Source organism: Canis lupus, chromosome 33 (genome assembly GCF_048164855.1).
Source record: "Canis lupus baileyi chromosome 33, mCanLup2.hap1, whole genome shotgun sequence".
NCBI lineage: Eukaryota > Metazoa > Chordata > Mammalia > Carnivora > Canidae > Canis > Canis lupus.
The window spans coordinates 5,610,050-5,634,450 of NC_132870.1; the positions used below are offsets into that span (position 1 = coordinate 5,610,050).

Consider the following 24,401-nt stretch of genomic DNA (forward strand, 5'->3'; position numbering starts at 1 on the left):
TCTAAATGTCAAAATGACTTTTCCTTTTCACATAAGGATATAGGACACTGACATGGGCCAGGAAAGGACCCTCAGAGTCGAGGGTATGAGAGATCCAGGAGAGTATTAAATTGTTTACGGGGAGAGTAGATAGAGTAAGGACCATTAATTTCTCAGACATCATCCCTGTACTTTTTCTACCACCCACATATCCAATTAGTAACAGCAGGCCTAATGCTACAGCAACTAACCTACTTTCTGAAAATAAATGACTTAACCATGGGAGATAAGCTAATTCTTTTAAGAAAAAAAGGCTACACTAAATCAGCTGTCTGGTGCAGAACTGAAATGTTTATTTTCCATTAAATCAGATTACTCTAATGTTATCAGTCATCTTAACATATGACTTAATTTATTGCTTGAGAAACAACTGAGACATATTACAAAATGATCATTTAAATAATGCAATAATAACACAGTAATATCCATTTATAATGGATAACAACAATGGTACCTTCCTTTAGCACTCTCCTTCTCTATGTGGCAAGGCATCAATATTTCTATAGTGTATCAACTTGTCTCTTAGGTCTGAACAGGTAAAAGCAGCTCAGTGAAATAGTTCATGCTGCATTTCAATGCAATACATGGCAACTCTGCCATGAATAAAACCCCTTTATGCACATACCTTCTCTCTGCTGCTGTGAGCAGTTAAAGACCTTTGTGCTGCCCCACGAAGAGCTGTCCGGTAATTGTAGAAATTACTTGAAGGGTCCATCTGATGCTGTCCACAGAGAGAAAAGAGTATTAATCATTTATTTCTCAGTGGCAGAAAGTTGGTAAGATCATACTTTTAATACTACATTAAAAATTGCAATAGGCTAGGAGCATCTGGATGACACAGCTGGTTAAGCCCCGGACTCTTGGTTTCAGCTCAAACCCTGATCTCAAAGTCATGAGACTAAGCCCTGTGTAGGGCTCCATGGCCTGGCTAGATTTCTCTCTCCCTCACCCTCTGCCCCTTCCCACTGCTATTCTCTTTCTCTCTAAAACAAACAAATAAATAAATAAATCTTTTTTAAAAATTGCAGGAGGCGAGAGAACTCATTAAGGATAGGATTTACCCCTCTCACACACACATGTAGGCATAAAATACATCAGAACACAAATGTTTTCTTTGCTGAGTTTTGGTTCATTTAAATAAGCTGATGTCAGCTTCAGTAATGTCAAACCTAGACCAAATTCTTTCCAAGTTCACTGTTGAGATTAGACTTAAAACTGATAACAGAGAATCAAACATCGGCATGAGAAACTAGTTCTAGGTTTCATCTGAAGGTTAATGGATCGGTTAATGGTTAGTCATGCATGGTGATCCAACCCTTTGTAGTGACCTTGCTCTTTGTATTTGTTAATAAATATTTTACAAATAACTGAAGCATACTATCTTATAAGAAGGAACAGAAATTTATTAGGTAATATAAATAAAAGCATAATGCAATATATCCAGTGATACTTCCCAGTTTGGATGAAGACGTAGGAAAGAAGATTTTTTACATTATCTCCAAAGACAGCTGATTCAAAACACCAACATGCCAAAGTAATAATGACATTAATATGACCCAAACACAAATGCCTTTGCGTATAATTCTGACTATCCTCAGAATTACACTAGAACAGCTTCTGCACAGGTTAGTAAAATTTGCTGAAAGGATGGTGAATTAGTATATCTACAGGGATGGGAACTCTTCCCCTGGGACACTGTGAATAAATGAAATTAGTAGGCCAACACTGAAGTAGCACTCCCAATGGTTCAGGATCCAAATTCCAACCTGGCAAATAATGGGATGTAACAGACAGGTCACCACTTCCTCAGTCAATTCACCCCAAAATGGACACCTCTGCCTATGAAAGGGCCGGTCTACAACTGATTTATTCTCTCTCGTCCAATGCTAACCCCCTTCCATTCCCCGTGTCTGTAAGGAGAGATGGGCTTTCTCTTCAGTGTTTCCTGATTAAGAGGCAAGCTGACATAGAAGAATTCCACTTTCTGGGGGTAAAATGTTAACAGCAAGGCATCAGCTTCACATACCTCAAGAACATCAAACTTTGCAGTCTTCACTTTGGCCCATGTTTTTTTCAGTCGAGAGACTGGGCTCATGTTCATGCCAGCTTCCCATTTAAAATGGAGTGGGGGAGAGAAAAAGTTGAAACGGACAAATAAGTCATCTGAAATTATTCTCTAAAAAAGTGCTCATTACTAAGTGTAAATAAGTTACCTTAATAAAAAAACGTCCAAATAGAAGGGAAGGGAGAAGAAATGTGTGGGAAATATCAGAAAGGGAGACAGAACATGAAGACTCCTAACTCTGGGAAACGAACTAGGGGTGGTGGAAGGGGAGGAGGGCGGGGGGTGGGGGTGAATGGGTGATGGGCACTGAGGGGGGCACTTGATGGGATGAGCACTGGGTGTTATTCTATATGTTGGCAAATTAAACACCAATAAAAAATAAATTTATTATTAAAAAAGAAACTTCTAGCTTTCCACAGCACAAATACCATATTCCATACTCCTATCAATAATATATGAGAATTCCTTTTGTTCTTCATCCTCGCCAATATTGGGTTCAACCAGTCCTTTTAATTTCAGTTATTTCAGTATGTGAAATGGTTTTACACTGTGATTTTAATTTGTATTTCTCTGATGACTAATGATGTAGAGTGTGTTTTCATATAATAAGATATTATTATAAATATCACATATCTATATATTATAGAAAATAAGTATACGAAATTATATTTTTCTGAAGTATCCAAGTATCTGTCCTTTTTTTTCATTGAATTATTTGTCTTCTCATTATTGATTCATTGGGTCCTTTATAGAGTCTGGATATAAGTTCTTTTTCAGCTATATGTACTACAAATGCTTTCTCCCATGACATGGCTTGTCTTATATTTTCTTAATCATATAAGGGAGAAAATTAAGTAATCTTCTGTTACCTACAGAAAGACAAACTCACTGAATGCATTCCATGAATGCTCATATAGTTAAAAAAGAGTATACACACTTGTATAACTTTGATATTTAAAGCATTCTGAAAAAAAGTAAAGCATTCTGAACATTCTAAAACAATTCAGAATTTAAAAAGAGTTTTCATTAATAAAACTGTACTAAATGTAAATTTTTAGAGGGCACATTTCACCAGGACCTATAAAAACAAAGGACACATATCTTCCAGAAAACACTTACAGATTATTGCCATCAAGGAATTGAAGTTGCCAATGTTAAAACATTCCCGAGCTACGTCAATGAAATACTCGATCATTCTTGCTCGGTGCTTCTTCTTTACAGGCTGTATAGAAAAGGGGAGAAAAAAGAGGACAGTGACCCAACATGGAGACCAAGAGCTGTAAAATAAGTATATGAAAAAATAATAGAGAGAGTGAGGAGAAAGAGAGAATTCATTTTCTCACCATACAGATTTCCGTGGCAACCAAGTAGCTGAGGCGATTGAACCATTCCACATAAGCCTCTAAGTTTCGTGTTTTCTTCCGTTCACTGTAGCAACTCTACAGAGAGAGCAAAGTGAGCAGAGGAGTTAGAGACAAAAATGGGTGAATTAGGCTCTCATTTTTGTCAGACATGGGCCTTTATGGAGCAAGACAGCTTTCTAAGACAAGGGGACGGAAACAGAGAAAGAGAAAATCACTAACATTCTGGACTCCCTTTACAGAAATATCACAATCTCTTGGTACAGTCCAGTGAAACCCATAAGGTCTAGAAGTGTACTCTGATGCATTCCAAATGGTATCCTTCCCTCCCAGGAAACTAAGTTACTCTCGGGGGGGGAACTGTCCTCAGAAGCATCATTCAAAGGGTTTGGGCTAAGTTCTAAAACAATCTTGACTGATTAATGGGGTATGAATGCCAACTGTTAGCAACAAAGCAAGAAGCAGCTGAGAGAGCAGGGGACTAGGACATTTTCTTTTAAAATTAAAGATTCTGGAGCATCATGTAGCAAGAAACTAAATATCTGCCAAGGAAGGTAAATGGAAGTCTATGACATCACAGTCTTTAGTCTGGTGAATGACACATTATTCAAAAGCAAAAGGAGTTAAGCTCATCTTGGACTTCAAGGCCAAGCTTGAACAGGTTAATTACACCCCTCTTTTCTTCCTTCCAGAAGAAACTAACAAACAAAAAAGTCCACTAGCCTTCTACTGCAAAACCTAACCCTTGCTTCCTGTACTGAGGGAAGCTATTCTTAGGCCGGAAAACAGCTGTTACCCCTAACTCCCAAAGGGGGGCTTTCATTAGTGGTTGATACAGTCTTTGCCTAACAACTCAAGATGCTTCTGGAGGTCACTGGGGGAAAAAATTCTTGTATGTTCACCAATTTTATAGTTCATGCCCAGTGTTATTTACTTTACATGTGGGCTTCACTCAGGCAATAAACTTGTCATGAGGGATTTACCCTTAAAAAAAAAAAGAGAGAGAGAGAGAGGCAAAGCAGCAGAGACCTTTACTCAGCACGCTGGATGTGTATGCATCCTGTCTTTACTGCTCATTATTGTTGAATCATGAGCAGAACATTCTCTTGTATTTTTTCTGACTTCACCTGCTAAAACCATTATGCTTTTATCTTCTGCCTTCATCACCACAAATCCTGCATCTATTTGCTTATTAAATTTCCCAAGAAGGAGGAAGAAGACGCTGAAAGTTTGTGATAGGGTAGGAATACAGTGATGGCACTTGAAGATCTGGCTTAAGAAAACGGAAATGAATCAGATGTGGCTAGTGAAAAAAAAATTTTTCTGATTTTAAAACCTAAGACAAAATAATTCCAATTTCTGCTTCTGGTACCCACTATCACAGGCTGAGAAATTCCATTTCCATTTTCAAGGCTGACCCCTATGTAGGTAGGCTGATTACCTTGTCATTGTCCAAAGGGTCCTTCTGTACAAACGCCTGAACAAATTCTTCTGGCCCAATATAATTGAGCCTCTCCTGAAACACAAAACCAGGTCAACAGTATTAAAGAAAATGAGAAGAAATAGACCGTCAATTCCTTCTGCTGACTTGGCACTACCCCTCCTTTTTTATGCAGCTTATAAAATGACGCTTTAATCTTAAATACTGTCATCATCTTCAAGACCTGAGCAGAGGTGATTTTCTGTGTAAGACAATGCTATATGACATAGTGAAAGGCTGAGCAAGTTACGGAAAAGTAGAGGAGGAAGATGAGGTAGGTCAATAAATTTGCCCTCCAGTCTTGTGTACTAGTGTTTATTTTAAAGTGAATTCCCAGAATGTCAGAAACGTTCATATTCAAATGTCTAAGCAAAACATATTTTAGCTATTTCACATATTATTTCCCATTTGGATTATTCTAATAGAATCCCTTGTGACATTCACTACCGATAAACAACTTGTGTGGTTGCCACAGCAAAGCAGATCTGTGGTTGCGAAGGTCAAGGATGACAATGACCATACCAGCTCTATGTGAGTCAGCTGCTGAGCCAAAGTGTAAGGGTCACTGCAGACAGTAATGATGTCCCTTTGTATGGACTGTGGCTTGGTCTTGAGAACCGTGAGCCGATCTGTAGACGTGGAGCTGATTTTTGCCAGGACTTCCTCGTACTGGCTGAGTGCAGCAAGTTTGCGGATTAGACACTGGATCATCTGCTGGACATTCTTCCTATATGTCTGCCAGGGAATAAGCAAAGGATTACATCCTCACTCTGCATGTCTACGTTCACCACTATGCAAACTCAGAGTCTCTGTACTAAGTGCTTTTATCTGGATGTTGGAGAAACACCAGGGCAGTTACAGGACGACTCAGCCTAGCCCTAATAGTTTCAGAGAGACATGTAACACATAAGGTGTTTTTCAGACTTGTAAAATTTAGCTCTTTTTCTCAGGCTGCTCTTGCAAGTATAATTCAAGTTGAACCACGAAAACCCCACAATGACCCTTTAGATTAGCTACTACTCAGAACTAACTGCTCTCTGGGCTGGCATAGGAAGGTACTGCTTTATTTTTGGTAGGTTAAAATACATTGATCTCAATTCAGAGCATCCTCTTCCTAACACTTTTTCTTTGGAGTCACCTTCTTGATTTTCCCACTCCTCTTATGCCCAGTCTCATTAGTCTACAAGCACGGACACCAACCTGACAGAAAATACTATTACTTCCTACTCACCCCCCAACCACCTTCCCGACTTCCATGTGTAACATGGGTTCTCACAAGGAAGCAGTGGATATTCATTTTTGGTATCTGACCTCTATTTGACTCACGTCCATTTCTCTCTCATATTATGAGTCAGTGCTAATATTTGCAACCAACCATACTCTTCCACGTGGCAATTCTACTCATAATGCTATTACCAGATGCCATCTTGTTTGCTACTGCATTATGCTACGACCACAACACTTAAGATAAATTGGATTTAAAAGCAGTTCAGGTAATAGAGATAAATTTCTTGACTTTTTACAACACTCATTAAGTTAAAGAAATAGCAATCAATCCATCCCTTGGGTACTCTTATCATAAGTTATGGTGTTCTTTTATTCCTCCTTTTCTAGCCCCAAACTGCTAAACAAACAACAATCATCCTTGCAGGTAAATTACCTGAGAAAGGCACACATGCTAACATGGTCCTTAAGTGAACAGCTCCAAAGGAGGACAGTCCCAGTGAACTTAGATATAGAAAGATCTATGGTTATGCTCCCTGCTTAGTCAGCCCCTTTTTAAAAGGTACTACACAGTAATACTTTGAGATTGTTTGAAAACTGAACGGCATCTTACCTACAAGTATAAGAACCATATTATTTTACAGAGGTAATTTGGCTTACCCAAGCAAATTACAAAAACTCAAATGACTAGACATTTGCATACTTAAGGCAAATTACAAATGCATCTGGAAATGATCAATTCTTACTTAGTTAAGGCAGAAAAGCATATATAGCCTTCTTTTTCTTTTCTTTTTCATTACTTGTCTGGCACATTTTCTACTCAGTTCTTTAAACTGGTCCATTAGATGACCTTTTTTTCTCTATATATTCACAGCCTACCCTAAATCATTAATGAAATACTTAAGTGTTTAAAACGTGTTAACCTTCAAAAAAACCTATTTTCCACACAGCATTACGATTATCGGTTTAGGAGATGCTATTTGGAAACAAGACTGTCACTCAAAGAAAATGTCTTTTTCTTTGGAATATGAAGGAGATCAGCACTGAATTTTAAAACCCTCGTGGTGGGGTGAAGTAGGGGACAGGAGATGGGTAAAACAGGTGAAGGTGGCCAAAAGATACAAACTGCTAACCATAAAATAAGTAAGTCCTGGGAATGTAATTATAGCATGGTGACTATTGTTAATAATAATGTGTTGCATCTTTGAGGCTTACTAAAAGAATGAATCTTAAAGTTCTCATCACAAAAAAAAAAAAAGTTCTCATCACAAGGGAAAAAATTCTGTAACTATGTATGGTAATAGATATTAGTAAGACTTACTGTGATCATAATATATACAAATATCAAATCATTATGTTGTACACCGGAAACTAATATAATGTTATATGCCAATCACACCTCAATAAAAACAATAAATAAAAATAAAACAAATCCCTTGTCCCTCTATCCCTTGTTCTTCTACTTTCATCATCTTTAGTTACATTAAAAATCTATGGACTTAAAATGGTTTCTTCAGTCTCCTGTCCCAAATGTCATAATAAATATTTCCAGGTGATTCTAGTATATAGCAAAGCATCAAAATCAATGCTCTACAGGCATATCTGGTGAGAGATTCTTATTCTACATTTTAAAAAATGCTTTTTTAGGGAAGAGGTCGAGGAATATATAGTCAAGGATTCAGCTAGTAAGAAAAAGCCGTGAACTATAACTATACAACAGAGTATAGGGTAAAGAGTATAGGGTAAAGCTATTCAAATAATAAAGAACTAGTCTCTGGGACGCCTGGGTGGCTCAGCAGTTAAGTTTCTGCCTTCTACCCAGGGCAGGGTCCTGGGATCGAGACCCACATCAGGCTCCCTGCATGGAGCCTGATTCTCCCTCTGCCTATGTCTCTGCCTCTCTCTCTGTGTCTCTCATGAATAAATAAATAAAATCTTTAAAAAAAAGAACTAGTCTCTGACAGAGATAGAGAGACACACAGAGAAAGAATATGTATGTATGACCTCTTTTAAAGGTTTCCTGCTGCCATTTGACTCCATTCCAAGCTTTGTGTTGTTAAGCATGCTTCCTTACTGAGTCATGAATTGCTAAATATGCACTTATTCTTTTTTATAACTTCAAATGCCAGTGACAGTAATTACCTAGCAAATAAAGATAGAATAAAGACCAGCCCCTTAAGGAAGAGAAAATTGCATTTTACCCACTATAGTCATTTGTCATCTAATTCAATCATTAGCTCCATTTCATGTTTCTTGCAGGCAAGTCCTAATAAGCCACTTCATTTTGGGCAAATCCCCAGGGGGGAAACATATTAAGCCAAATTATGCAGAACTGTCCTAGCAGATTCAGCAGAACCCGACAAAATTATATATAGGGTGCACCTGGATTCATTGACTGCCAAAAAAATCCCTAAAGTTTCAGGCAAGAAGCAACAAGTCTCAACCCAAGCCCACACTCCTTCCTGTGGAGGGACATATTTTTTTCCTCTTCCAGTAACTGATTGTTTTGTTCGTTCATTCATTCGTTCATTCATTCATTCACTCATTCATTCACTCATTCAAACACTACTGAAGGGATGCCTGGATGCCTCAGTGGTTGAGTGCCTGCCTTCGGCCCAGGGGTGATCCCGGATTCCCGGGATGGAGTCCCACATCGGGCTCCCTGCATGGAGCCTGCTTCTCCCTCTGCCTGTGTCTCTGCCTCTTTCTGTGTCTCCCATGAATAAATAAAATCCTTGGGATCCCTGGGTGGTACAGTGGTTTAGCGCCTGCCTTTGGCCCAGGGCATGATCCTGGAGACCCAGGATCGAATCCCATGTCGGGCTCCTGGTGCATGGAGCCTGCTTCTCCCTCTGCCTATGTCTCTCTCTCTCTCTCTCTCTCTCTCTGACTATCATAAATAAATAAAAATTAAAAAAAAAGACTTACAGTTGTCTTAAATAAATAAATAAATAAATAAAATCCTTAAAAAAAAAAGAAAAAGAAAATAAACACTATTGAATACCTATTAAATGCCAGGCACTGAGCTAGTAGTTCAGGATGCTGTGATGAACAAAGGGGGCACAGCAAGGAGTCAGGAAAAACAAGTCATAAAAAAAGCAAGTAATTACTAACCACAGAATGCTATGAAGAAAACCACTAGTGAAAGCCAACAGTGAGAGGGCTGCAAGGTGATTGAGGTTGGGGTGGTGAGGGAAGGTCTCTCTGAAGAGAGACACTTGAGCACATCACAGACACATGGCCCGCCAAGCAAAGAACTGAGGAAAGAGCATCCACTGCAGAATTTTAGAGCTGACAGGGACATTAACATAGCGTTACCCCTACAATTTACAGAACTGAAGAAGCAGCGAGGAATTTAGGGAACTGCCAAAGTACACTCAGATCAACCAGATGCCAAGTGTCGCCCTGATTTCAAATACTGGATTGAAGGAGCTGAAGTATCTCACTGTAAAACCCAACCTGATCAAGGTAGGGGGCACTTGGCTGCTCAATCCCTAGGTTAATCAATTCCTTGGTTCGACTTGGCTTATCTTCTCATCTTCTCTTTTCACACTCAAAACCATCTGAAAATCTCAGGGTTTATCAAGGATTTGCTATTAACACAGGAGTGCTGACAAGAAGCCAGGTTAGAAGGCTGTTTGGCCCTTTGTAGTTCCAACCAACTCTTGAATGGCTTGAGCCTATTTAAAAAAAAAAAAAAAAAAAAAAAAAAAAAAGACCGGATCCAATCTGGCTAACACAGATAGAAATGACCTCTGTCACTGACTACTGTGACAAGAAAAACAAAACACCACTCACCTGGCATTTTCAGAACACTAAATTTTTATGTGAAAAAGATTTTTAAGGTGTTCCTTTGGAAAGAATCAAGGAACAATTTTTATTTTTTAAAAAGGCAATAGAGGGGAATGTAAGCTGATCGACCTATCAAGGTAAGTACCTAAATACAACTACACAAAAATGAAGTATTGACTCAGGACTCATCCTTCATACCAGAAAAAGTCCTTATGATGCCACTACTCTTTTGAGCATCCTGTCATAAACTAAGTTCACAGAGCCAAGACTGACCCTGCCAAGCAATCCAATAGATAACCAACCCCTCTAATATAAGAATTACCTTAAAACTTCCCTGGGATACTTAACCGTTGCCTTTGTGAGTGAGTGACCTACCAATCCATACCTTGCTAGAATCTGTCACATGCAAACTGGCAAAATAATTATAATAGTCATAACTTGCAAAACGACTCAGGAAACCACCCAGTCTTACAGATATAAATCATGGCTGTCTTGAGCACCAGGGTTCAATATAATGTCATAAGGGAGCAGTAAAAGGATTAATTCCATTTTCATGAGGACATAACTGCAGGGAGGCAAGTAAAGTTTTTTTTTATTGACAATCTTATACAATTTTTTAAGTTGGAGGAAATATTGAAATATATACTATATAACAGGGTATCTTGTTACATGATCTTTACAGCACACCACTGAAAGAATGAGTTCTCAAGGAAGGTTATTCATAATGGGAAAATGCATTTTAAGATGAATGAAACAGGACATCGCTGCAACTGCAAAATGTTTCGTCAATCTTTTCCTGTGTGTGAAAGTGTTTTATCTGTGCCTAGGTAACTTGCTCCCAGGAGCTCAACTGGCAGCATAGACTACAAAGACACCCTTGCCCAACAAGCCTCAACACAAAATATTAGCCTTCCAGGCCTGCTTCAAGGAGGATCACTTTGAATTTGTTACAGCTAGTTAGCTCTTATCAAAGGCTTGATTGAGAGAAGTGATATTTATGAATGATTATCCAGAGATTTACTTTTTTTTTTTCTCCACCTATCCTGGGTGCTAGCCCTGACTCAACTTCTGGGCACCATAAGCCTTGGATCTTTTTCTCATTGTCTTTTATCCAGAAGAATGACCTTTGCTAATTATACATTAACCTTATAACCCCAGGGTTTTTTTTTTTTTTTTTTTTATCAAGGAACATTTGTTATAAAAACTATACAGAGCAATTTTCCTGATCTCATTCTATGCCCCTATAGAAAGTCCTCCATGAGTAAGTTTTTAAAATTTCATTTAGTTTAATGCTCTGAAGAATTAGTATGCTGTCTTTTCTGATAGTGAAAATCACATAACCAACTATATTTCTCTTTCACCTGGAGTTTCCACTCAAATCACAGCAGTCCTGTCCTACTATACTGCTTCTCAACATTAGCCTATTTGTTTTCTCCCTTCCATGGTACAAACTGTCTATTTCTATATATGATGTATCAATATACAACTTATTATCTATTAATATGTTACATTATTTGTTTTGTATCTATTTGTTTATATCTATTAATATAATATGTATGTTCTAACTTGCTATGTCAAATCTTTTTAGAAGAAAGAAAAGTATAATTAAAATTAAAACACACTTGCAATGTGAATCCTATGCATGAAGTGACATGAACATACTCCCAAATTAATCACATAAAATTCCAGATGATATCCCTTTGAAGGGGGATTGTATAATCATCTCCATTCGACACACCAAACAGGCCATGATGCTATGTTGAAGACTTGCCCAAAGGCAACACAGAAAGGAAGAGGTGGCGACTGTGATACATAATTCAGCACCAGCTCCCACCAAGGCTCAGCCTGGAAATTCGAGTGCTTTTGCTCAATTCAAGATACCAACCTCCTCGCCACTGGCTATTCGGTGAGCCAGATCTTTTAAGTTTCTCATCATTCTTTCATCCCGAAAATCATAAGGAAACGTTTCTGTCCATTCTGTCAGGAGTTGAAGAATTTTGGGTGCAATTTTTCTTATCTGGTTCTGGGGACAAAGAGCAAATCTCATTCAGTGATATCTATCACCATGGACTGCATCAAAGAAAACTGCAAACAGTGTCACTGGTAAACTTCTATTGCAAAGTCTTTGGGGTTGAAGAAGTCTAGTCTCCCTTCCCCAAGTCAATGCCAAGTACCACCGACTTAAAGCAGGACCTGGGGATCTTCCATGGCATTAAATCTATATTGTGTGAGTTTGTTTGTTTGGCATTAAGGGCATGACAGTTTATTTTAAAAAATCGTATCACACTGATCATAATGACCAGTAGTATCCACGTTATGATAGCTTTTCTCGAGTATTAACATTGCAGTATTTTAATCTACTGAAATGCTTTAATAGGACCAAGAACTAGAGAAATAAAGATCTTAGATGACAATGAACACTAATAATACTGGCATCCAACCCTATTTTGTGTTCTTTATACCATTTCCAATTCTCTTTGCATAGCCACGATGCCATTTTTGCCCTTCAGCCTGGGGATAAGGAACCAACTTCCCAAAATCTAAGTGAAAGTATAACAGAAAATTGTAAAGTTCAAAACACATCATTACCTTATCGCTATTAGGATCACTTAGCCTCTGGTGCTCAACACATAAGTGACAAACTTTGGCCATTAACTCATATGGATGCATAAATAACCGAGAACTCAGCAGGAAGGTAAATATGTATGTTCTCTGTAGCAGGAGAAAAAAAAATCATCATGGTTACATTCTCTCTGAGACTAATATCTTTCCTATAGATTATACTTTGTATTTCATTAAGTTCTCTTGATCAAAGTTAATATGCTGCAGTTTCAAAAGTAATGCTTAGTAGTAAAACATTTTAAGATGGATTTTTCCTTTGCCTTCTGATATATCTTTTCCCTTAAATTGTACTAAAAATAATAGAAGTACAAGATAAGTTTATCTAATGAAATTACTCAAAGCACACTTTCATGTCCACCCTCTGGGAGGCAGGACACCAGGACACATAACTCATTCTAGCAAAGAAGAATTAAATTCAGCTCAGGGAAATAGATTTAACATAAATATACCACCCATACAGAATCTTGTTCTGTGTCCAAATATTATGGTAACTCAATGGAAACCAAAAAAACACCCGATCTACATCAGCTCAAGAATTCTCCAGTGTGTCTACTGTGGCACACAGCGGTGTTTGTGTGCTTGTGCCAGAACATTCAAAGGCGGGTTTTCAAGTCATCTGTTTACTTGCTCAAAGGCTAAGCAATTCGATAAAGCACAGTATCAAACTATATACTTCTCTTTAACTACATCGTCTCCCAAGAAGCCAGAATGAAGTAGAGCTTATTTGTTAAAATAGTTTCAGACTCCCAGTGAAAAGAAAAATGCCAGGGCCTTTTTTTTTTTTTATTTTTTTTTTTACCCCTCCCCTCCTTATGAGCCTTTAATAGCTCAGCTCATAAACACTTACAGGGCTGAACAAGGGATTCCTTTTACTTTTGAGTACAAGTTTTCCCTGTGTGACAACATATTTCAAAATGCTATGTAACAAATCACACAGAGAGATAACTCAGGAAGAAACACTATGGTGACTTACAGTGGCAAGCACAAACTATCCTTCGCACACCAAGGTCATTATTATATTTATAAAAACATATGAACCCGGTGTCTAGATATTTTCATGAAATCTATCAACAGCCAGCTGTTGTTGAATAACCGGGGCCTCTGTGGCACAATCAAAGGGGAAGGAAGATACCACTTGCCCAGAAACATAAAACCTAGGTCTGATTGCTGATCCTGGGGGTGAGACCATGTGTGGATTATTCAACATTCTGAATTTCAGTGTTCTCCTCTCTGGCCTCTTGCAATTGCCATAAAGACTGAAAAAATGTAAATGAACTCCCTAGATTAGAAAGTATTATCTATATAGATGATGGCTATCAAAGCAAAACATAAGCAATCTATAAAGAATTGCATCTTGAATATAACTGTTGTTCTCCTTTCTATAAAGTTTTCCTGTCCAGCTTCACTTTTCTCAACATAGTAGTGGTCTTGGAAACAAAAAAAGCATTAAGTATTCTAGGAGTATCCAATATCCTCCAGCATTTCTATGTAAAGACCAAGGTATAGACATGAATTAAATCTACGGATGCTTCCCTTACATGTTATCTGACTGTCTACAGTGTGGTACCAATCCTGAAAAGAAATGGATATGCAGAAAATAATCAAAATCTGAATCATACTCAGGCTGAATTTGACCTCAAAATGTTCCATAATCAATGTGCAATTTCTCATTCGAAAAATTCTTAGCAACCCAGATATAATTCAGTAGTATCTAGGGTTCCTGTTGTATTTTTGTATTTTTTATCGAAGAATACCAAGGATGTGTTTCAGAGGAACAGAGATACCTACATCCGGATAGTAATCCACGTTAGGTACTAAGTGCTGGATGAGTGCTTCTAGAGATCCAGAAAGGAGGTTGTTGTCATGGTAATACAATCCTCCACAGCTGTCATCTGCAGGCTGATAGAGGTTTCGGTTGTAACCACTGCTGTCAAACATGGCTGAAAAGGGAGGAGTCTGAGGCATGCTTTCCTAAAATGAATTGCAAAAGGAGAAAACATACAGTCAGTAATATGCAGTCCAGAAAAAAGGTAAGCATTAATAGAAATAGGTCATTTAAAGAATAGGATTAGGTTGTGATAGCATATCAGAACCCATCAAGAAAGCAAATTGCTCTTTGAGTAACACATGTATGCATACTTTTGAGTAGCAATCTAGTTCAGTCAAACACCATATAATGCTTAGATCAGAGGATCCAGTTTGGATTTGAATTCAAGTTTCCAGCTGCCATACTTAGATCTTACTCCTTCATATATGAGGAAGAGAATGAGTTTCCAACTGTTTTATCTCACTGAGTCAAACAATTATCCTAAGGGAGAAATGTGCAAGACTTCCAAGCTGGTTGGGAAGAATTACGTCACATATAATAAATACTGGACTGACACTGGGAATAGTAGAAGATAATCAAAATAGAAGTTGAAAAAATGAAATTGTAAGAGAGGCCTAGAATTAAAGTACATTGTGTGTGTGTGTGCGCGCGCGCACATGCATGTGGCTGCATGAGTGTTGACAGATGCACGTACAGCTGTACATATGTCAATCAAGAGATTTAATGCTGACCCTCCAGCTTCCATCCGGGATCTGATGCTGTTCATTTTCACTCCTTTGTGTCAAATTCTTTCAGAGCGGGGGCTCTGTAAAGCCTCAGTTCTCTGCAAACACATGGGCTGAGAGGCACCTGATTTGGGGAACAAGAAGTCCTGTGACGGCCCTCTCTATTTGTATGCCTTATAACTCACAAAGCCCTTGTTAGAGGGTGCTCAGGAAAGCCAGAGGCTATTAAATTATTACTTGGATTCCTAGGGACAGAGCTCTGGACCCTGAGAACAGACTCTTGGTTTCTGGCAGCATGTCTGGACAATGGAGGTATTCAGCAGCTGCCAGATTGAGAGTTCCAGAAGGCAAACAATGAAAGCCAACTCCAGGCTTTGGACTGGGACAGGGTGTGTGAAGGCTGCAGAAGGACATAACCTGGGCTAATCCTTCTTTTCGAGACGCCAATAGATATTTGCATCCGAATGGGGAAGGGGTGCGGCGCCCTGTCTGAGAAGGCACATCCTTCACTCCAAGCGCATCTGTTCAGCTCCAGCGAATGGGGACCACGGCATTGTAACATGTGCGTGTGCCTCAGCAGGGGTGGCCAGGGGTGGGGTGCTGGAAAAAAGAAATCTACTAATAAGACAACCTGATAGGTGAAAACAGCATTTAGGGAAGGAAACATCAAGAAAAAGAAACAGAAGACAAGCTTCAGCATTTTGTACTTTCTCCCATCCACAAACCAATGCCAAGGGGGAATGAAAAAGGAAAAACCAGCCACAAACAGGAAGAAACTTATTATTAAGAATCACTCTGGGCAATCTGCCACTACCTGCATCATCATTGCCATGCCTCTCACTGAGGCAGGACAGGGTCATAACAGCCAAAAGACCGGGGACTATGGGATGTAAGCATTAACACAATTGCTCCACACGTAGTTGAAATCAAATTGATAGTTTTCAATGAGTATGATTCATTTGCAATATAATCTTTGCAAATGAGTTGTTCTTCGTGGGAAGATAAAAAAAAAAAAAAAAGACCCCATCTACCCTTGCCCCAAGAAACTCAAAATGTCCTTAAACTGAAACTCTAGGACCCTGAGATGAGAAGTGCCTAAAAGTTTTGTCTGATAGCCTGGAAGGGACCGTCCATCTGAATCTGGTTACCTATTTCTGGCTTTAAAAAGCTTTATTTAGTTGGATAGGAGCACCTGGGTGGCTCAGTCTGTTAAGTGCCTGCCTTTGGCTTAGGTCATGACCTCAGATCATGGAATCCAGCCCCAAGCTGGGCTCCCCCGCTCAGTGGGGGTTCTACTTGTCCCTTTCCTTCTGCCCCTCTCCCTGCCAGCTCTCACTCTCTCTCAAATACATAAAATCTTTGGGGGAAAAAAAAAGCTTTAGATCGTTAAAATCAAACAGTGTCCTTCCTGAACACGATCACAGGTGGACCTCTATCATGACCTTGGAGGTTTTTTGTTTTTTTGTTTTGTTTTGTTTTGTTTTGTTTTTGCTAAGAACCATGATTTTCTTCAATTTCTCCACTTATTCATCATTACTGAAAGCATCCAAATAAAGTGATTTGGGAATATAGTTGGCCAAAGACTTGGGAATTATTTCAGAAAACCAGAAAATGTTAAAACTTCAAAAGGAGGGGAAAAGGGGCAAGATGACGGAAGCGTAGGGTCCCCAAGTCACCTGTCCCCACCAAATTACCTAGATAACCTTCAAATCATCCTGAAAATCGACGAATTCAGCCTGAGATTTAAAGAGAGACCAGCTGGAATGCTACAGTGAGAAGAGTTCGCACTTCTATCCAGGTAGGAAGACGGGGAAAAAGACATAAAGACACAAAAGGCCTCCAAGGGGGAGAGGCCCCGCGAGGAGCCGGGCTGAGGCCGGGGCGAGTGTCCCCAGGACTGGAGAGCCCCGTCCCGGAGGAGCAGGAGCTGCACCGACCTTCCCGGGCGGAAAGGGGCTCGCGGGGAGGTGGAGCAGGACCCAGGAGGGCGGGGATGCCCTCGGGCTCCCGGGGACACTAACAGACACCTGCGCCCCGGGGGAGTGCGCCGAGCTCCCTAAGGGCTGCAGCGCGCACGGCGGGACCCGGAGCAGCTCGGGGGGCTCGGGGGTGGCTCCGCGGAGGGGGCTGCGGGGCGGGAGCAGCTCGGGGGCCTCGGGGGCGGCTCCGCGGAGGGGGCTGCGGGGCGGGAGCAGCTGGGGGGGCTCGGGGGCGGCTCCGCGGAGGGGGCTGCGGGGTGGGAGCGCGAATCCACCAACGTAGGCCCCGGAGCACAGGGCGCCGGGACACAGCCCAGGATCCGGCCTCCCCCGGGACAGGCAGAGGCCGGGAGGGCCCAGGACAGCGAGGACGCTCCTGCCCCGAGCTGAGCAGATCAGCGGCCCCGCCTGGAGCCTCCAGGCCCTGCAGACGGAGAGCTCTGGAGCTACTGCAGGAGCTGACTCCAGGGCTCCAGAGCTGGCCCCGCCACTGCGGTTAATCCTCCTGGGGCCTCACGGGGTAAACAACCCCCACTGAGCCCTGCACCAGGCAGGGGCACAGCAGCTCCCCCAAGTGCTAACACCTGAAAATCAGCACAACAGGCCCCTCCCCCAGAAGACCAGCTAGACGGACCAGTTCCAGGGGAAGTCAAGGGACTTAAAGTACACAGAATCAGAAGATACTCCCCCGTGGCTTTTTTTTTTTTTTTTTCTGTTTGCTTCCCCCACCCTTTTTTTCCCCTTTCTTTATTTTTCTTTCTCTTTTCTTTTTTTTTCTTTTTTCTTCCTTTTTTCTTTTTTTCTTTTCTCTTTTCTTTCCTTCTTTCTCTCCTCTCTTTTTCTCCTTTTCCCAATACAACTTGTTCTTGGCCACTCTGCACTGAGCAAAATGACTACAAGGAAAACCTCACCTCAAAAGAAAGAATCAGAAACAGTCCTCTCTCCCACAGAGTTACAAAATGTGGATTACAATTCAATGTCAGAAAGCCAATTCAGAAGCACTATTATACAGCTACTGGTGGCTCTAGAAAAAAGCATAAAGGACTCAAGAGACTTCATGACTGCAGAATTTAGATCCAATCAGGCAGAAATTAAAAATCAACTGAATGAGATGCAATCCAAACTAGAAGTCCTAACAACGAGGGTTAACGAGGTGGAAGAACGAGTGAGTGACATAGAAGACAAGTTGATGGCATGGAGGGAAACTGAGGAAAAGAGACAATTAAAAGACCATGAAGATAGATTAAGGGAAATAAACGTCAGCCTAAAGAAGAAAAACCTACGTTTAATTGGGGTTCCCGAGGGCGCCGAAAGGGCCAGAGGGCCAGAATATGTATTTGAACAAATCATAGCTGAAAACTTTCCTAATCTGGGAAGGGAAACAGGCATTCAGATCCAGGAAATAGAGAGATCCCCCCTAAAATCAATAAAAACCATTCAACACCTCGACATTTAATAGTTAAGCTTGCAAATTCCAAAGATAAAGAGAAGATCCTTAAAGCAGCAAGAGACAAGAAATCCCTGACTTTTACGGGGAGGAGTATTAGGGTAACGGCAGACCTCTCCACAGAGACCTGGCAGGCCAGAAAGGGCTGGCAGGATATACTTAGGGTACTAAATGAGAAGAACATGCAACCAAGAATACTTTATCCAGCAAAGCTCTCATTCAGAATGGAAGGAGAGATAAAGAGCTTCCAAGACAGGCAGGAACTGAAAGAATATGTGACCTCCAAACCAGCTCTGCAAGAAATTTTAAGGGGGACTCTTATAATTCCCCTTTAAGAAGTTAAGTGGAACAATCCACAAAAACAAGGACGGAATAGATATCATGATGACACTAAACTCCTATCTTTCAGTAGTAACTCTGAACGTGAACGGGCTTAATGACCCCATCAAAAGGCGCAGGGTTTCAGACTGGATAAAAAAGCAGGACCCATCTATTTGCTGTCTACAAGAGACTCATTTTAGACAGAAGGACACCTACAGCCTTAAAATAAAAGGTTGGAGAACCATTTACCATTCAAATGGTCCTCAAAAGAAAGCAGGGGTAGCCATCCTTATATCAGATAAACTAAAATTTACCCCGAAGACTATAGTGAGAGATGAAGAGGGACACTATCTCATACTTAAAGGATCTATCCAACAAGAGGACTTAACAATCCTCAATATATATGCCCCGAATGTGGGAGCTGCCAAATATATCAATCAATTAATAACCAAAGTTAAGACCTACTTAGATAATAATACACTTATACTTGGTGACTTCAATCTAGCTCTTTCTATACTCGATAGGTCTTCTAAGCACAACATCTCCAAAGAAACAAGAGCTTTAAATGATACACTGGACCAGATGAATTTCACAGATCTCTACAGAACTTTACATCCAAACTCAACTGAATACACATTCTTCTCAAGTGCACATGGAACTTTCTCCAGAATAGACCACATACTGGGTCACAAATCGGGTCTGAACTGATACCAAAAGATTAGGATTGTCCCCTGCATATTCTCAGACCATAATGCCTTGAAATTAGAACTAAATCACAACAAGAAGTTTGGAAGGACCTCAAACACGTGGAGGTTAAGGACCATCCTGCTAAAAGATGAAAGGGTCAACCAGGAAATTAAGGAAGAATTAAAAAGATTCATGGAAACTAATGAAAATGAAGATACAACTGTTCAAAATCTTTGGGATGCAGGAAAAGCAGTCCTAAGGGGGAAATACATTGCAATACAAGCATCCATTCAAAAACTGGAAAGAACTCAAATACAAAAGCTAACCTTACACCTACAGGAGCTAGAGAAAAAACAGCAAATAGATCCTACACCCAGCAGAAGAAGAGAGTTAATAAAGATTCGAGCAGAACTTAACGAAATCGAGACCAGAAGAACTCTGGAACAGATCAATAGAACCAGGAGTTGGTTCTTTGAAAGAATTAATAAGATAGATAAACCATTAGCCAGCCTTATTAAAAAGAAGAGAGAGAAGACTCAAATTAATAAAATCATGAGTGAGAAAGGAGAGATCACGACCAACACCAAGGAAATACAAACGATTTTAAAAACATATTATGAACAGCTATACGCCAATAAATTAGGCAATCTAGAAGAAATGGATGCATTCCTGGAAAGCCACAAACTACCAAAACTGGAACAGGAAGAAACAGAAAACCTGAACAGGCCAATAACCAGGGAGGAAATTGAAGCAGTCATCAAAAACCTCCCAAGACACAAAAGTCCAGGACCAGATGGCTTCCAGGGGAATTTTATCAAACGTTTAAAGAAGAAACCATACCTATTCTCCTAAAGCTGTTTGGAAAGATAGAAAGAGATGGAGTATTTCCAAATTCGTTCTATGAGGCCAGCATCACCTTAATTCCAAAACCAGACAAAGACCCCACCAAAAAGGAGAATTACAGACCAATATCCCTGATGTACATGGATGCAAAAATTCTCAACAAGATACTAGCCAATTGGATCCAACAGTACATTAAGAAGATTATTCACCATGACCAAGTAGGATTTATTCCCGGGACACAAGGCTGGTTCAACACTCGTAAAATAATCAATGTGATTCATCATATCAGCAAGAGAAAAACCAAGAACCATATGATCCTCTCATTAGATGCAGAGAAAGCATTTGACAAAATACAGCATCCATTCCTGATCAAAACTCTTCAGAGTGTAGGGATAGAGGGAACATTCCCCAACATCTTAAAAGCCATCTATGAAAAGCCCACAGCAAATATCATTCTCAATGGGGAAGCACTGGGAGCCTTTCCTCTAAGATCAGGAACACGACAGGGATGTCCACTCTCACCACTGCCATTCAACATAGTACTGGAAGTCCTAGCCTCAGCAATCAGACAACAAAAAGACATTAAAGGCATTCAAATTGGCAAAGAAGAAGTCAAACTCTCCCTCTTCGCCGATGACATGATACTCTACATAGAAAACCCAAAAGCCTCCACCCCAAGATTGCTAGAACTCATACAGCAATTTGGTAGCATGGCAGGATACAAAATCAATGCCCAGAAATCAGTGACATTTCTATACACTAAGAATGAGACTGAAGAAAGAGAAATTAAGGAGTCAATCCCATTGACAATTGCACCCAAAAGCACAAGATACTTAGGAATAAACCTAACCAAAGAGGTGAAGGATCTATACACTAAAAACTATAGAACACTTCTGAAAGAAATTGAGGAAGACAGAGAGATGGAAAAATATTCCATGCTCATGGATTGGCAGAATTAATATTGTGAAAATGTCAATGTTACCCAGGGCAATTTACACGTTTAATGCAATCCCTATAAAATACCATGGACTTTCTTCAGAGAGTTAGAACAAATTATTTTAAGATTTGTGTGGAATCAGAAAAGACCCCGAATAGCCAGGGGAGTTTTAAAAAAGAAAACCATATCTGGGGGCATCACAATGCCAGATTTCAGGTTGTACTACAAAGCTGTGGTCATCAAGACAGTGTGGTACTGGCACAAAAACAGACACATAGATCAATGGAACAGAATAGAGAACCCAGAAGCGGACCCTCAACTTTATGGTCAACTAATATTCGACAAACCAGGAAAGACTATCCATTGGAAGAAAGACAGTCTCTTCAATAAATGGTGCTGGGAAAATTGGACATCCACATGCAGAAGAATGAAACTAGACCACTCTCTTTCACCAGACACAAAGATAAACTCAAAATGGATGAAAGATCTAAATTTGAGACAAGATTCCATCAAAATCCTAGAGGAGAACACAGGCAACACCCTTTTTGAACTCGGCCACAGTAACTTCTTGCAAGATACATCCACGAAGGCAAAAGAAACAAAAGCAAAAATGAACTATTGGGACTTCATCAAGATAAGAAGCTTTTGCACAGCAAAGGATACAGTCAACAAAACTCAAAGACAACCTACAGAATGGGAGAAGATATTTGCAAATGACCTATCAGATAAAGGGCTAGTTTCCAAGATTTGTGAAGAACTTATTAAACTCAACACCAAAGAAACAAACAATCCAGTCATGAAATGGGCAAAAGACATGAAGAGAAATCTCACAGAGGAAGACATAGACATGGCCAACACGCACATGAGAAAATGCTCCGCATCACTTGCCATCAGGGAAATACAAATCCAAACCACAATGAGATACCACCTCACACCAGTGAGAATGGGGACAATTAACAAGGCAGGAAACCACAAATGTTGGAGAGGATGCGGAGAAAAGGGAACCCTCTTACACTGTTGGTGGGAATGTGAACTGGTGCAGCCACTCTGGGGAACTGTGTGGAGGTTCCTCAAAGAGTTAAAAATAGACCTGCCCTACGACCCAGCAATTGCACTGTTGGGGATTTACCCCAAAGATTCAGATGCAATGAAATGCCAGGACACCTGCACCCCGATGTTTCTAGCAGCAATGTCCACAATAGCCAAACTGTGGAAGGAGCCTCGGTGTCCATCGAAAGATGAATGGATAAAGAAGATGTGGTCTATGTATACAATGGAATATTCCTCAGCCATTAGAAACGACAAATACCCACCATTTGCTTCAACGTGGATGGAACTGGAGGGTATTATGCTGAGTGAAGTAAGTCAGTCGGAGAAGGACAAACAGTGTATGTTCTCATTCATTTGGGGAATATAAATAATAGTGAAAGGGAATATAAGGGAAGGGAGAAGAAATGTGTGGGAAATATCAGAAAGGGAGACAGAACATAAAGACTCCTGACTCTGGGAAACAAACTAGGGGTGGTGGAAGGGGAGGAGAGGGGGGGTGGGGGTGAATGGGTGACAGGCACTGAGGGGGGCACTTGACGGGATGAGCACTGGGTGTTATTCTGTATGTTGGTAAATTGAACACCAATAAAAAATAAATTTATTTAAAAAAAAAGAAAAAAAGTTCAAAAGGATCATAGAAATTATCTGGTCCAGGAGGAAAAACAGATTTTATTTCACTTTCCACTGCAATCAAATTACAAGTGGGTACCTCACGTCCTGAAGATGAGTGAGAAAAATTCCAAGGCTCTAACTAGGTAGGAGAATGTGCGTCCTAAATGATTAGCAACAACTGCAAAAACAAGTCATGGAAGAAGCCAAAGCCCACGTGCCATCACACTCTGCTCCAATCTCCTATTTTTGTAAGTGTACAAACCCTAGAAGGTGAGATGAAGTGACCAGGCTAAGATCTCACAGTGATGTGCCTAAAGTACCAAGTGAACCCAATCGTACCCCTCTGAGTCCTGCACCCCTGCTGCCTACTGTTCACTGACAATAAGCATTAGCCTATGATAGTCAAGTGTCACCCAGTTCCCTTTCAAGGAATCAGCACCACAAATATTTGTACTTCTCGATTATTTACTTCCACAAAACAGACAAGGATTCAGATCTGACCAAGGACTCAGATTTAATGAAGATTAAATGAAGATTTAATGAAGATTTAATGAAGCCCTAATCTGGTGCTTAACAGTTCTGATAAGAACTTCAGAAGGTAATATACCACCACCAACACATGTTTTTTATTTAGAAAATTATTCTCAATTTTATTCACTCCTCCCAAAATCCTAAATTATAACAAAACCATTAAATTCTTTTATGGCAAAGTTCTTCTTAGAGCATCATTAGAGCGATGGCAAAAGGCTTCTGTATTATTCCTTGGAAATGTGTCACTCATGAGATTTCTTTGACAAGATACAAAACAGCAACCCTCAGACAATCCCCTCCAACCAAGCACGGAAGAAAATATTGCAAATAGCAATGGAAACCAAACTGAGGTAAATAAATTGGGGTTATAGCTTACCCTACAAATCCCTACAAATCAATTTTAAGAAGAGGGTATGTCACAGGTCATTTTCTGCCTCCTAATCAGCCCTATGTTCTACCGCTAATCAGCTGATTTCATTCTCCCATGAACCATCTTGGTTGTTGAACTTGCACACAGCAACAATCAACTGCTGAGATTTGAAATCACTCCAAGAGACTCCAACCCTTTATTCACATACAGTGGTCATATTTTTCTATGTTGCCTTATACTTGCCTTATACGCAAGATGGCATCTTTGAATTCCTTAGGCCCTCTCCCTCCCTTCTCATTCTGTTGCTTTTGGATCTTTTGTGCTGGGAAGGTCTCCACATTCCACCTTCCTTTACTTCTCTGATTCCCCTTCAAGGCTGCTCATCAGAGACATGCCTAGATGCATAGCACAGGAGGCTGAGAAGATCAGCAGCTGCCATTTGTGTAAAGTTTACTGCCTGTAAATGCCTTTTGGGATTCTTAGAGCTA

At 40.2% G+C, this 24,401-nt stretch overlaps 1 protein-coding gene across 11 annotated transcripts in view; it reads right to left on the bottom strand.

Moving 5' to 3' along the window:
- Nucleotides 1-24,401, bottom strand: part of RASGEF1B (RasGEF domain family member 1B) — a 545,064-nt gene that overhangs the window by 10,363 nt on the left and 510,300 nt on the right. For all 11 annotated transcript variants that reach the window (XM_072809891.1, XM_072809893.1, XM_072809892.1 and 8 more), the window contains 9 exons: nucleotides 14,372-14,554; nucleotides 12,551-12,673; nucleotides 11,847-11,984; nucleotides 5,468-5,680; nucleotides 4,907-4,981; nucleotides 3,448-3,543; nucleotides 3,224-3,326; nucleotides 2,066-2,145; nucleotides 665-760 (listed from right to left, as the gene is read on the bottom strand). In XM_072809891.1, the coding sequence (XP_072665992.1) occupies nucleotides 665-760; nucleotides 2,066-2,145; nucleotides 3,224-3,326; nucleotides 3,448-3,543; nucleotides 4,907-4,981; nucleotides 5,468-5,680; nucleotides 11,847-11,984; nucleotides 12,551-12,673; nucleotides 14,372-14,554 (1,107 nt within the window). The remainder of the gene's footprint in view (nucleotides 1-664; nucleotides 761-2,065; nucleotides 2,146-3,223; nucleotides 3,327-3,447; nucleotides 3,544-4,906; nucleotides 4,982-5,467; nucleotides 5,681-11,846; nucleotides 11,985-12,550; nucleotides 12,674-14,371; nucleotides 14,555-24,401) is intronic.